We start from the raw sequence: 16344 nt of genomic DNA, 5'->3' as shown, positions 1-16344 counted from the left end.
GTAGTAGGGGTGATGGTATTTATAGCAGTTTAGTGATGGTGGTGGTAGTAGTAGTAGTAATGATGATGGTAGAAGGGGTGATGGTATTGATAGCAGTTTAATGATGGTGGTGGTAGTAGTAGTAGTAATGATGATGGGTAGTAGGGGTGATGGTAATGATAGCAGTTTTATGATGGTGGTGGTAGTAGTAGTAGTAATGATGATGGTAGTAGGGGTGATGGTATTGATAGCAGTTTAATGATGGTGGTGGTAGTAGTAGTAGTAATGATGATGGTAGTAGGGGTGATGGTATTGAGAGCAGTTTAGTGATGGTGGTGGTAGTAGTAGTAATGATGATGGTAATGATGGCAGTTTAATGATGGTGATGATAGTAGTAGTAGTAGTAATGATGATGGTAGTAGGGGTGATGGTAATGATAGCAGTTTAGTGATGGTGGTGGTGGTAGTAGTAGTAATGATGATGGTAGTAGGGGTGATGGTAATGATAGCAGTTTAGTGATGGTGGTGGTAGTAGTAGTAGTAATGATGATGGTAGTAGGGGTGATGGTATTGATAGCAGTTTAATGATGGTGGTGGTAGTAGTAGTAGTAATGATGATGATAGTAGGGGTGATGGTAATGATAGCAGTTTAGTGATGGTGGTGGAAGTAGTATTAGTAATGATGATGGTAGTAGGGGTGATGGTAATGATAGCAGTTTAATGATGGTGGTGGTAGCAGTAGTAATGATGATGGTAGTAGGGGTGATGGTATTGATAGCAGTTTAGTGATGGTGGTGGTAGTAGTAGTAGTAATGATGATGGTAGTAGGGGTGATGGTAATGATAGCAGTTTAGTGATGGTGGTGGTAGTAGTAGTAATGATGATGGTAGTAGGGGTGATGGTAATGATATCAGTTTAGTGATGGTGGTGGTAGTAGTAGTAATGATGATGGTAGTAGGGGTGATGGTAATGATATCAGTTTAGTGATGGTGGTGGTAGTAGTAGTAATGATGATGGTAGTAGGGGTGATGGTAATGATAGCAGTTTAATGATGGTGGTGGTAGTAGTAGTAATGATGATGGTAGTAGTGGTGATGGTAATGATAGCAGTTTAATGATGGTGGTGGTAGTAGTAGTAGTAATGATGATGGGTAGTAGGGGTGATGGTAATGATATTAGTTTAATGATGGTGGTGGTAGTAGTAGTAGTAATGATGATAGTAGTAGGGGTGATGGTATTGATAGCAGTTTAATGATGGTGGTGGTAGTAGTAGTAGTAATGATGATGGTAGTAGGGGTGATGGTATTGACAGCAGTTTAATGATGGTGGTGGTAGTAGTAGTAATGATGATGGTAGTAGGGGTGATGGTAATGATAGCAGTTTAATGATGGTGGTGGTAGTAGTAGTAGTAGTAATGATGATGGTAGTAGGGGTGATGGTAATGATAGCAGTTTAATGATGGTGGTGGTAGTAGTAGTAGTAATGATGATGGTAGTAGGGGTGATGGTAATGATAGCAGTTTAATGATGGTGGTGGTAGTAGTAGTAGTAATGATGATGGTAGTAGGGGTGATGGTAATGATAGCAGTTTAATGATGGTGGTGGTAGTAGTAGTAATGATGATGGTAGTAGGGGTGATGGTAATGATAGCAGTTTAGTGATGGTGGTGGTAGTAGTAGTAGTAATGATGATGGTAGTAGGGGTGATGGTATTTATAGCAGTTTAGTGATGGTGGTGGTAGTAGTAGTAGTAATGATGATGGTAGTAGGGGTGATGGTAATGATAGCAGTTTAATGATGGTGGTGGTAGTAGTAGTAGTAGTAATGATGATGGTAGTAGGGGTGATGGTAATGATAGCAGTTTAATGATGGTGGTGGTAGTAGTAGTAGTAATGATGATGGTAGTAGGGGTGATGGTAATGATAGCAGTTTAATGATGGTGGTGGTAGTAGTAGTAGTAATGATGATGGTAGTAGGGGTGATGGTAATGATAGCAGTTTAATGATGGTGGTGGTAGTAGTAGTAATGATGATGGTAGTAGGGGTGATGGTAATGATAGCAGTTTGGTGATGGTAGTGGTAGTAGTAGTAGTAATGATGATGGTAGTAGGGGTGATGGTATTTATAGCAGTTTAGTGATGGTGGTGGTAGTAGTAGTAGTAATGATGATGGTAGAAGGGGTGATGGTATTGATAGCAGTTTAATGATGGTGGTGGTAGTAGTAGTAGTAATGATGATGGGTAGTAGGGGTGATGGTAATGATAGCAGTTTTATGATGGTGGTGGTAGTAGTAGTAATGATGATGGTAGTAGGGGTGATGGTATTGAGAGCAGTTTAGTGATGGTGGTGGTAGTAGTAGTAATGATGATGGTAATGATGGCAGTTTAATGATGGTGATGATAGTAGTAGTAGTAGTAATGATGATGGTAGTAGGGGTGATGGTAATGATAGCAGTTTAGTGATGGTGGTGGTAGTAGTAGTAATGATGATGGTAGTAGGGGTGATGGTAATGATAGCAGTTTAGTGATGGTGGTGGTAGTAGTAGTAGTAATGATGATGGTAGTAGGGGTGATGGTATTGATAGCAGTTTAATGATGGTGGTGGTAGTAGTAGTAGTAATGATGATGATAGTAGGGGTGATGGTAATGATAGCAGTTTAGTGATGGTGGTGGAAGTAGTATTAGTAATGATGATGGTAGTAGGGGTGATGGTAATGATAGCAGTTTAATGATGGTGGTGGTAGCAGTAGTAATGATGATGGTAGTAGGGGTGATGGTATTGATAGCAGTTTAGTGATGGTGGTGGTAGTAGTAGTAGTAATGATGATGGTAGTAGGGGTGATGGTAATGATAGCAGTTTAGTGATGGTGGTGGTAGTAGTAGTAATGATGATGGTAGTAGGGGTGATGGTAATGATATCAGTTTAGTGATGGTGGTGGTAGTAGTAGTAATGATGATGGTAGTAGGGGTGATGGTAATGATATCAGTTTAGTGATGGTGGTGGTAGTAGTAGTAATGATGATGGTAGTAGGGGTGATGGTAATGATAGCAGTTTAATGATGGTGGTGGTAGTAGTAGTAATGATGATGGTAGTAGTGGTGATGGTAATGATAGCAGTTTAATGATGGTGGTGGTAGTAGTAGTAGTAATGATGATGGGTAGTAGGGGTGATGGTAATGATATTAGTTTAATGATGGTGGTGGTAGTAGTAGTAGTAATGATGATAGTAGTAGGGGTGATGGTATTGATAGCAGTTTAATGATGGTGGTGGTAGTAGTAGTAGTAATGATGATGGTAGTAGGGGTGATGGTATTGACAGCAGTTTAATGATGGTGGTAGTAGTAGTAGTAATGATGATGGTAGTAGGGGTGATGGTAATGATAGCAGTTTAATGATGGTGGTGGTAGTAGTAGTAGTAGTAATGATGATGGTAGTAGGGGTGATGGTAATGATAGCAGTTTAATGATGGTAGTAGTAGTAGTAGTAGTAATGATGATGGTAGTAGGGGTGATGGTAATGATAGCAGTTTAATGATGGTGGTGGTAGTAGTGGTAGTAATGATGATGGTAGTAGGGGTGATGGTAATGATAGCAGTTTAATGATGGTGGTGGTAGTAGTAGTAGTAATGATGATGGTAGTAGGGGTGATGGTAATGATAGCAGTTTAATGATGGTGGTAGTAGTAGTAGTAGTAATGATGATGGTAGTAGGGGTGATGGTAATGATAGCAGTTTAATGGTGGTGGTGGTAGTAGTAGTAGTGATGATGATGGTAGTAGGGGTGATGGTAATGATAGCAGTTTAATGATGGTGGTGGTAGTAGTAGTAGTAATGATGATGGTAGTAGGGGTGATGGTAATGATAGCAGTGTAGTGATGGTGGTGGTAGTAGTGGTAGTAATGATGATGGTAGTTGTAGTACTGATGTAAAGGTATGATGACAGTTAGTTACACTACCGGTCAAAAGTTTTAGAACACCTATTCATTCAAGGGTTTTTCTTAATTTTTACTATTTTCTACATTGTAAAATGATAGTGAAGACATGAAAAACTATTAAATAACACATAAGCAGCCAACAAGTGCTCAGCATATTCGGTAACTCCTTCAAGGCTTTTGGAAAAGCATTCCAAGTGAAGCTGGTTGAGAGAATGCCAAGAGTGTGCAAAGCTGTCATCAAGACAAAGGGTGGCTACTTTGAAGAATCTCAAATATAAAATATATATTTGTTTTACACTTTTTTGGTTACTACATGATTCCATATGTGTTATTTCATAGTTTTGATGTCTTCACTATTATTCTACAATGTAGAAAATAGTAAAAATAAAGAAAAACCCTTGAATGAGTAGGTGTTCTAAAACTTTTGACCGGTAGCGAATAAATTAGTTATAGTTTCATTTTCCATGTTTAGCCTTTTCTATGTATTATATTTCTACTATTGACTGTTACCATTTTATTGTTGTTATTTATTTATTTATTATTATTATTTACTACCATTTTATATTATTATTCTTTATTATTTGATTACAATGTATATTGTATACATTGTTGCTTTGGCAATATTGACGCAATGTTTTTCATGCCAATAAAGCAGCTTGAATTTGAATTTGCCAGACACGGCGAGACAGAGAGAGACAGAGAGAGAGAGACCGACACAGAGAGACCGAGAGACCGACACAGAGAGACCGAGAGACCGACACAGAGAGACCGAGAGACCGACCGAGAGAGAGACACAGAGAGACCGAGAGAGAGACACAGAGAGAGAGAGAGAGAGAGAAACACAGAGACACAGAGAGAGCGAGAGAGAGAGAGCGAGAGAGCGAGAGAGACACAGAGAGCGAGCGAGAGAGAGAGAGAGAGAGAGAGAGCGAGACACACAGAGACACAGAGAGAGAGAGAGAGAGAGAGACAGAGAGAGAGAGAGAGAGAGACAGAGAGAGCGAGAGAGAGACAGAGAGAGAGACACAGAGAGAGCGAGAGAGACACAGAGAGAGAGAGAGACACAGAGAGAGAGAGAGAGAGAGAGCGAGAGAGACACAGAGAGAGAGAGAGAGAGCGAGAGAGAAAGAGAGAGAGACAGAGTAAAATATACTTACTGAAAGTTGACTTTGTCTACTTGGAATCGCGTCTCGAATATCCCTGAAGTTAACACTCTGCATCGTAGCAGGTCCTGGTCTGTGGGAGTGTAGTCTCCTTGTCTTACTGAGTCAATTCTGTCCAGGAAACTGCAGAGACACACACACACACACACCGTTATCACTCATGTCATTCTGTTTAACATGGTTATCATTCTGTTTAACATGGTTGTCATTCTGTTTAACATGGTTATCATTCTGTTTAACATGGTTATCATTCTGTTTAACATGGTTGTCATTCTGTTTAACATGGTTGTCATTCTGTTTAACATGTTATCATTCTGTTTAACATGGTTGTCATTCTGTTTAACATGGTTATCATTCTGTTTAACATGGTTATCATTCTGTTTAACATGTTATCATTCTGTTTAACATGGTTATCATTCTGTTTAACATGGTTATCATTCTGTTTAACATGGTTATCATTCTGTTTAACATGGTTGTCATTCTGTTTAACATGGTTATCATTCTGTTTAACATGGTTGTCATTCTGTTTAACATGGTTATCATTCTGTTTAACATGGTTGTCATTCTGTTTAACATGGTTATCATTCTGTTTAACATGGTTATCATTCTGTTTAACATGTTATCATTCTGTTTAACATGGTTGTCATTCTGTTTAACATGGTTATCATTCTGTTTAACATGGTTATCATTCATGTCATTCCGCATAACACAACTATCATTCATGTCATTCTGTATAATATAAAATATCATTAATGTCATTCCGTATAACAACTATCATTCATGTCATTCACTATAATACAACTATCATTCATGTCATTCAGTATAAAACAGTTGTTTCAACAGAGATATTGACATATTGTTCTGCAGAGGAAAACCCCCATAGACATCATATAAACACACAGTATATCTGCCAGTCAGTCGCCACGTCTCTGTGTCTCACTGAGGTACAATAACATCTGGAGACTGCGTCTAAGATGTCCACACGTTGTTTTCAAGGTAATCTACTCCCGTTCGCATAAAAGCCACATCATGAACTACCTATATCCCGGGTTGCATCTGTTTTTTATGGGGAGCAGCATCACATGCACCCTAGCATGCACCCTAGCATGCACCCTATCATGCACCCTAGCACTCAGCGCACACAGGGAGCAGTGACCACGTAATCACGTCATCCAAAAACATGGCAGACAATGGATGAATATTAAATGTTAATATCTCCGGTTGTGAGTGATGGAGAAAAAAAACCCGGCAGCAGCGACAATTATTTGAATAATCAATGGGTGTTTTGAGCACAAAGGACAAATGACTTAAGGGACTTATAAGAAGTCGTTTTCTTGTGTTACTTTTTACTTTAGTTTATTTAGTAAATATTTTCTTAACTCCCATTTCCTGAACTGCATTGTTGGTTGAGGGCTTGTCAGTAAGCATTTCACGGTAAGGTCTACACCTGTTGTATTCGGCGCATGTGACAAATAAAATGTGATTTGATTTGAACCCTGGTCCCTTGTGTCTGGTGTGTCTAGGTAGGTAAAGGCAGGGCTGTGTCAGTACCGGTCGCTGCCACCAGAGGGCAGGCCTGCTCCCTGGGTGGGTAAAGGCAGGGCTGTGTCAGTACCGGTCGCTGCAACCAGAGGGCAGGCCTGCTCACGCTGTAGGGGTTATTTCTGTATGTCTAGTTGGGTTGATTACATAAGATGGTTATTGTGGATGGAGGTTAGCTGTTACTGATGTTAGTGCTGATTTAGTATGTCTCTGTGTGTCTCACAGTGTTTCCATTTTAGATCATAATGAATACGATTATATTGACAGGGGGTACCTGATCCTAGGTCAGCAGTCCTGCTCTGATGCTTTATGAATAAAGGCCCAGCAACACAGACTCTTCTCCAGACAGTACCGTGTCTACTGATGTACTGTGTCTACTGATGTACTGTGACTACTGATGTACTGTGACTACTGGTGTACTGTGACTACTGGTGTACTGTGACTACTGGTGTACTGTGACTACTGGTGTACTGTGACTACTGGTGTACTGTGACTACTGATGTACTGTGACTACTGGTGTACTGTGACTACTGGTGTACTGTGACTACTGATGTACTGTGACTACTGATGTACTGTGACTACTGATGTACTGTGTCTACTGATGTACTGTGACTACTGATGTACTGTGACTACTGATGTCCTGTGACTACTGATGTCCTGTGACTACTGGTGTACTGTGACTACTGGTGTACTGTGTCTACTGGTGTACTGTGTCTACTGATGTACTGTGACTACTGATGTACTGTGTCTACTGATGTACTGTGACTACTGATGTACTGATGTACTGTGACTACCGATGTACTGTGACTACTGATGTACTGTGTCTACTGATGTACTGATGTACTGTGACTACTGATGTACTGTGTCTACTGATGTACTGTGACTACTGGTGTACTGTGACTACTGATGTACTGTGACTACTGGTGTACTGTGACTACTGGTGTACTGTGACTACTGGTGTACTGTGACTACTGATGTACTGTGACTACTGATGTACTGTGACTACTGATGTACTGTGTCTACTGATGTACTGTGACTACTGATGTCCTGTGACTACTGGTGTACTGTGACTACTGGTGTACTGTGACTACTGGTGTACTGTGACTACTGGTGTACTGTGTCTACTGGTGTACTGTGTCTACTGATGTACTGTGACTACTGATGTACTGTGTCTACTGATGTACTGTGACTACTGATGTACTGATGTACTGTGACTACCGATGTACTGTGACTACTGATGTACTGTGTCTACTGATGTACTGATGTACTGTGACTACTGATGTACTTTGTCTACTGATGTACTGTGACTACCGATGTACTGTGACTACTGGTGTAATGTGACTACTGGTGTACTGTGTCTACTGATGTACTGTGACTACTGGTGTACTGTGTCTACTGATGTACTGTGACTACTGATGTACTGTGTCTACTGATGTACTGTGACTACTGATGTACTGTGACTACTGGTGTACTGTGTCTACTGATGTACTGTGACTACTGATGTACTGTGACTACTGATGTACTGTGTCTACTGATGTACTGTGTCTACTGATGTACTGTGACTACTGATGTACTGTGACTACTGATATACTGTGTCTACTGATGTACTGTGACTACTGATGTACTGTGTCTACTGATGTACTGTGTCTACTGATGTACTGTGTCTACTGATGCACTGTGACTACTGATGTACTGTGACTACTGGTGTACTGTGTCTACTGGTGTACTGTGTCTACTGATGCACTGTGACTACTGATGTACTGTGTCTACTGATGTACTGTGACTACTGATGTACTGTGTCTACTGATGTACTGTGTCTACTGGTGTACTGTGACTACTGATGTACTGTGACTACTGATGTACTGTGACTACTGATGTACTGTGACTACTGGTGTACTGTGTCTACTGATGTACTGTGACTACTGGTGTACTGTGACTACTGATGTACTGTGTCTACTGATGTACTGTGACTACTGATGTACTGTGTCTACTGATGTACTGTGACTACTGGTGTACTGTGACTACTGGTGTACTGTGACTACTGATTTTCTGATGTACTGTGACTACTGGTGTACTGTGTCTACTGGTGTACTGTGTCTACTGATGTACTGTGACTACTGATGTACTGTGACTACTGGTGTACTGTGTCTACTGATGTACTGTGACTACTGATGTACTGTGTCTACTGATGTACTGTGTCTACTGATGTACTGTGACTACTGATGTACTGTGTCTACTGATGTGCTGTGTCTACTGATGTACTGTCTCTACTGATGTACTGTGTCTACTGATGTACTGTGACTACTGATGTACTGTGTCTACTGGTGTACTGTGTCTACTGATGTACTGTGACTACTGATGTACTGTGTCTACTGATGTACTGTGTCTACTGATGTACTGTGTCTACTGATGTACTGTGTCTACTGATGTACTGTGTCTACTGATGCACTGTGACTACTGGTGTACTGTGACTACCGATGCACTGTGACTACCGGTGTACTGTGACTACTGATGTACTGTGACTACTGATGTACTGTGACTACTGATGCACTGTGACTACTGGTGTACTGTGACTACTGATGTACTGGGATTACTGATGTACTGTGTCTACTGGTGTACTGTGTCTACTGATGTACTGTGACTACTGATGTAATGTCTCTACTGATGTACTGTGACTACTGATGCACTGTGACTACTGGTGTACTGTGTCTACTGATGTACTGTGACTACTGATGTACTGTCTCTACTGATGTACTGTGACTACTGATGTACTGTGACTACTGATGTACTGTGACTACTGATGTACTGTGACTACTGATGTACTGTCTCTACTGATGTACTGTCTCTACTGATGTACTGTGACTACTGATGTACTGTCTCTACTGATGTACTGTCTCTACTGATGTACTGTTCTCAGGCCCAGACCAAGAGGGTTCATTAGACACCAGACAGAAGAAAGACTGAAACTGAGAAGGACTACTTGGATTAATACATTCTCGTTTTAATTTTCTGTTTGTGACCTTATGAATAGGACCCATTAACACAGCACAGACCCTGGCCCATTGCCCCAGAAAGTGACCTAGAATCTAGACCAGAGACTGTCCTACTATATATACAGACCAGAGCCTGTCCTACTATAGATATAGACCAGACCCACTATAGATATAGACCAGACCCACTATAGATATAGACCAGACCCACTATAGATATAGACCAGAGCCTGTCCTACTATAGATATAGACCAGACCCACTATAGATATAGACCAGAGCCTGTCCTACTATAGATATAGACCAGACCCACTATAGATATAGACCAGAGCCTGTCCTACTATAGATATAGACCAGACCCACTATAGATATAGACCAGACCCACTATAGATATAGACCAGACCCACTATAGATATAGACCAGACCCTGTCCTACTATATATATAGACCAGACCCACTATAGACATAGACCAGACCCTGTCCTACTATAGATATAGACCAGACCCACTATAGATATAGACCAGAGCCACTATAGATATAGACCAGAGCCTGTCCTACTATAGATATAGACCAGACCCACTATAGATATAGACCAGACCCACTATATATATAGACCAGACCCTGTCCTACTATAGATACAGACCAGAGCCTGTCCTACTACAGATATAGACCAGAGCCTGTCCTACTATAGATATAGACCAGACCCACTATAGATATAGACCAGAGCCACTATAGATATAGACCAGAGCCTGTCCTACTATAGATATAGACCAGACCCTGTCCTACTATAGATACAGACCAGACCCTGTCCTACTATAGATATAGACCAGACCCACTATAGATATAGACCAGACCCACTATAGATATAGACCAGACCCACTATAGATATAGACCAGACCAACTATAGATATAGACCAGACCCACTATAGATATAGACCAGACCCACTATAGATACAGACCAGACCCTGTCCTACTATAGATATAGACCAGAGCCTGTCCTACTATATATATAGACCAGACCCACTATAGATACAGACCAGACCCACTATAGATATAGACCAGACCCACTATAGATATAGACCAGACCCACTACAGATATAGACCAGACCCACTATAGATATAGACCAGACCCACTATAGATATAGACCAGACCCATTATAGATATAGACCAGAGCCTGTCCTACTATAGATATAGACCAGACCCTGTCCTACTATAGATATAGACCAGACCCACTATAGATATAGACCAGACCCACTATAGATATAGACCAGAGCCTGTCCTACTATAGATATAGACCAGACCCTGTCCTACTATAGATACAGACCAGAGCCTGTCCTACTATATATATAGACCAGACCCACTATAGATACAGACCAGACCCTGTCCTACTATAGATATAGACCAGACCCACTATAGATATAGACCAGACCCACTATAGATATAGACCAGACCCACTATAGATATAGACCAGACCCACTATAGATATAGACCAGACCCACTATAGATATAGACCAGACCCACTATAGATATAGACCAGACCCTGTCCTACTATAGATATAGACCAGACCCACTATAGATATAGACCAGACCCACTATAGATATAGACCAGAGCCACTATATATATAGACCAGACCCACTATAGATATAGACCAGAGCCTGTCCTACTATAGATATAGACCAGACCCACTATAGATATAGACCAGACCCACTATAGATATAGACCAGACCCACTATAGATATAGACCAGACCCACTATAGATACAGACCAGAGCCTGTCCTACTATAGATATAGACCAGACCCACTATAGATATAGACCAGACCCACTATAGATATAGACCAGACCCACTATAGATACAGACCAGACCCTGTCCTACTATAGATATAGACCAGACCCACTATAGATATAGACCAGACCCACTATAGATATAGACCAGACCCACTATAGATATAGACCAGACCCACTATAGATATAGACCAGACCCACTATAGATATAGACCAGACCCTGTCCTACTATAGATATAGACCAGACCCACTATAGATATAGACCAGAGCCTGTCCTACTATATATACAGACCAGACCCTGTCCTACTATAGATACAGACCAGACCCACTATAGATATAGACCAGACCCACTATAGATATAGACCAGACCCACTATAGATATAGACCAGACCCACTATAGATATAGACCAGAGCCTGTCCTACTATATATATAGACCAGACCCACTATAGATATAGACCAGAGCCTGTCCTACTATAGATATAGACCAGACCCACTATAGATACAGACCAGACCCACTATAGATATAGACCAGACCCACTATAGATATAGACCAGACCCACTATAGATATAGACCAGACCCACTATAGATATATACCAGACCCACTATAGATATAGACCAGAGCCTGTCCTACTATAGATACAGACCAAAGCCTGTCCTACTATAGATATAGACCAGACCCACTATAGATATAGACCAGAGCCTGTCCTACTATATATATAGACCAGACACACTATAGATATAGACCAGAGCCTGTCCTACTATATATATATATATATATATATATATATAGACCAGACCCACTATAGATATAGACCAGAGCCTGTCCTACTATATATATAGACCAGACCCACTATAGATATAGACCAGAGCCTGTCCTACTATAGATATAGACCAGACCCACTATAGATACAGACCAGACCCACTATAGATATAGACCAGACCCACTATAGATATAGACCAGACCCACTATAGATATAGACCAGACCCACTATAGATATAGACCAGACCCACTATAGATATAGACCAGACCCTGTCCTACTATAGATATAGACCAGACCCACTATAGATATAGACCAGACCCTGTCCTACTATAGATATAGACCAGACCCACTATAGATATAGACCAGAGCCTGTCCTACTATATATATAGACCAGACCCACTATAGATATAGACCAGAGCCTGTCCTACTATATATATATATAGACCAGACCCACTATAGATATAGACCAGAGCCTGTCCTACTATAGATATAGACCAGACCCACTATAGATATAGACCAGAGCCTGTCCTACTATAGATATAGACCAGACCCACTATAGATTAAGACCAGACCCACTAAAGATATAGACCAGAGCCTGTCCTACTATAGATATAGACCAGACCCTGTCCTACTATATATATAGACCAGACCCACTATATATATAGACCAGAGCCTGTCCTACTATATATATAGACCAGACCCACTATAGATATAGACCAGACCCACTATAGATATAGACCAGACCCACTATAGATATAGACCAGACCCACTATAGATATAGACCAGACCCTGTCCTACTATAGATATAGACCAGACCCACTATAGATATAGACCAGACCCTGTCCTACTATAGATATAGACCAGACCCACTATAGATATAGACCAGAGCCTGTCCTACTATATATATAGACCAGACCCACTATAGATATAGACCAGAGCCTGTCCTACTATATATATATATATAGACCAGACCCACTATAGATATAGACCAGAGCCTGTCCTACTATAGATATAGACCAGACCCACTATAGATATAGACCAGAGCCTGTCCTACTATAGATATAGACCAGACCCACTATAGATATAGACCAGACCCACTATAGATATAGACCAGAGCCTGTCCTACTATAGATATAGACCAGACCCTGTCCTACTATATATATATAGACCAGACCCACTATATATATAGACCAGAGCCTGTCCTACTATATATATAGACCAGACCCACTATAGATATAGACCAGAGCCTGTCCTACTATAGATATAGACCAGACCCACTATAGATATAGACCAGAGCCTGTCCTACTATATATATATATATAGACCAGACCCACTATAGATATAGACCAGAGCCTGTCCTACTATAGATATAGACCAGACCCACTATAGATATAGACCAGAGCCTGTCCTACTATAGATATAGACCAGACCCACTATAGATATAGACCAGACCCACTATAGATATAGACCAGAGCCTGTCCTACTATAGATATAGACCAGACCCTGTCCTACTATATATATATATAGACCAGACCCACTATATATATAGACCAGAGCCTGTCCTACTATATATATAGACCAGACCCACTATAGATATAGACCAGAGCCTGTCCTACTATATATATATATAGACCAGACCCACTATAGATATAGACCAGACCCACTATAGATATAGACCAGACCCACTATAGATATAGACCAGACCCACTATAGATATAGACCAGACCCTGTCCTACTATAGATATAGACCAGACCCACTATAGATATAGACCAGACCCACTATAGATATAGACCAGACCCACTATAGATATAGACCAGACCCACTATAGATACAGACCAGACCCACTATAGATATAGACCAGAGCCACTATAGATATAGACCAGACCCTGTCCTACTATAGATATAGACCAGACCCTGTCCTACTATAGATATAGACCAGACCCACTATAGATATAGACCAGACCCACTATAGATATAGACCAGACCCACTATAGAATATAGACCAGACCCACTATAGATATAGACCAGACCCACTATAGATATAGACCAGAGCCTGTCCTACTATAGATATAGACCAGACCCACTATAGATATAGACCAGACCCACTATAGATATAGACCTCTGTGGTCCTCTGTAGCTCAGCTGGTAGAGCACGGCGCTTGTAACGCCAAGGTAGTGGGTTCGAACCTCGGGACCACCCATACACAAAAAAATGTATGCACGCACGACTGTAAGTCGCTTTGGATAAAAGCGTCTGCTAAATGGCATATTATTATTATATTATTAGACCAGACCCACTATAGATATAGACCAGACCCACTATAGATATAGACCAGACCCTGTCCTACTATAGATATAGACCAGACCCACTATAGATATAGACCAGACCCACTATAGATATAGACCAGACCCACTATAGATATAGACCAGAGCCTGTCCTACTATAGATATAGACCAGACCCACTATAGATATAGACCAGACCCACTATAGATATAGACCAGACCCACTATAGATAGACCAGATCCACTATAGATATAGACCAGACCCACTATAGATATAGACCAGAGCCACTATAGATATAGACCAGAGCCACTATAGATATAGACCAGAGCCACTATAGATATAGACCAGACCCACTATAGATATAGACCAGACCCACTATAGATATAGACCAGACCCACTATAGATATAGACCAGAGCCTGTCCTACTATAGATATAGACCAGACCCACTATAGATATAGACCAGACCCACTATAGATATAGACCAGACCCAAAATAGATATAGACCAGACCCACTATAGATATAGACCAGAGCCACTATAGACATAGACCAGAGCCACTATAGATATAGACCAGAGCCACTATAGATATAGACCAGAGCCACTATAGATATAGACCAGACCCTGTCCTACTATAGATATAGACCAGACCCACTAAAGATATAGACCAGAGCCTGTCCTACTATAGATATAGACCAGACCCACTATAGATATAGACCAGACCCACTATAGATATAGACCAGAGCCACTATAGATATAGACCAGAGCCACTATAGATATAGACCAGACCCTGTCCTACTATAGATATAGACCAGACCCACTATAGATATAACCAGACCCACTATAGATATAGACCAGAGCCTGTCCTACTATAGATAGACCAGAGCCTGTCCTACTATAGATATAGACCAGAGCCTGTCCTACTATAGATATAGACCAGACCCACTATATATATAGACCAGACCCACTATAGATATAGACCAGAGCCTGTCCTACTATAGATACAGACCAGACCCTGTCCTACTATAGATATAGACCAGACCCACTATAGATATAGACCAGAGCCTGTCCTACTATAGATATAGACCAGACCCACTATAGATATAGACCAGACCCACTATAGATATAGACCAGAGCCTGTCCTACTATAGATATAGACCAGACCCACTATAGATATAGACCAGAGCCTGTCCTACTATATATATAGACCCTGAGCTACAGCACAGAACAACACAGCAGACCTCGATCCTGACCCCACACACACACACACACAGTACAGGCAGATTGTGCCCCATCTCATTGTCTTCCTAGCAGAGAGAGAGCGAGAAAGAGGGTGGGGAGAGAGCGTGAGGGAGGGGGAGAGAGCGTGAGGGAGAGCGAGAGAGACAAACAGACACAGAGAGAAAGAGGGGGGAGAGAGCGTGAGGGTGGGGAGAGAGCGTGAGGGTGGGGAGAGAGACAAACAGACACAGAGAGAAAGAGGGGGGAGAGAGCGTCAGGGTGGGGAGAGAGCGTGAGGGTGGGGAGAGAGCGTGAGGGAGAGCGAGAGAGACAAACAGACACAGAGAGAAAGAGGGGGGAAAGAGCGTGAGGGAGTGAGAGAGAGACAGACAGAGAGAAAGAGGGGGGAGCGAGCGTGAGGGAGTGAGAGAGCGTGAGGGTGGGGAGAGAGCGTGAGGGTGGGGAGAGAGACAAACAGACACAGAGAGAGATACAGTGCCTTCAGAAAGTATTCAGACCCCTTCACTTTTTCACATTTTGTTGCGTTACAGCCTTATTCTAAAATGGATTCAATTGATTTTTTCCTCATCAATCTACACACAATACCTAATAATGACAACGTGACAACAGGTTTAGAGTTTTTTTCAAATTTATAAAATTAAATAAACTTAAATACCTTATTTACATAAGTATTC

At 41.2% G+C, this 16344-nt stretch overlaps 1 protein-coding gene across 1 annotated transcript in view; it reads right to left on the bottom strand.

The window, feature by feature from the left end:
• Positions 1-5063: 5063 nt before the first annotated feature.
• Positions 5064-16344, bottom strand: part of LOC311120752 (guanine nucleotide-binding protein G(olf) subunit alpha-like) — a gene marked incomplete at its 3' end in the record, with an annotated part of 102427 nt that continues 91146 nt past the window's right edge. The window contains exon 6 of the mRNA XM_084195327.1: positions 5064-5192. Within this exon, the coding sequence (XP_084051453.1) occupies positions 5064-5192 (129 nt within the window). The remainder of the gene's footprint in view (positions 5193-16344) is intronic.

Source organism: Coregonus lavaretus (assembly GCF_964263955.1).
Source record: "Coregonus lavaretus genome assembly, contig: HAP1_SCAFFOLD_436, whole genome shotgun sequence".
NCBI lineage: Eukaryota > Metazoa > Chordata > Actinopteri > Salmoniformes > Salmonidae > Coregonus > Coregonus lavaretus.
The sequence above is the reverse complement of the archived record's forward strand: the minus strand, read 5'-3'. Positions and strand labels throughout refer to the sequence as shown.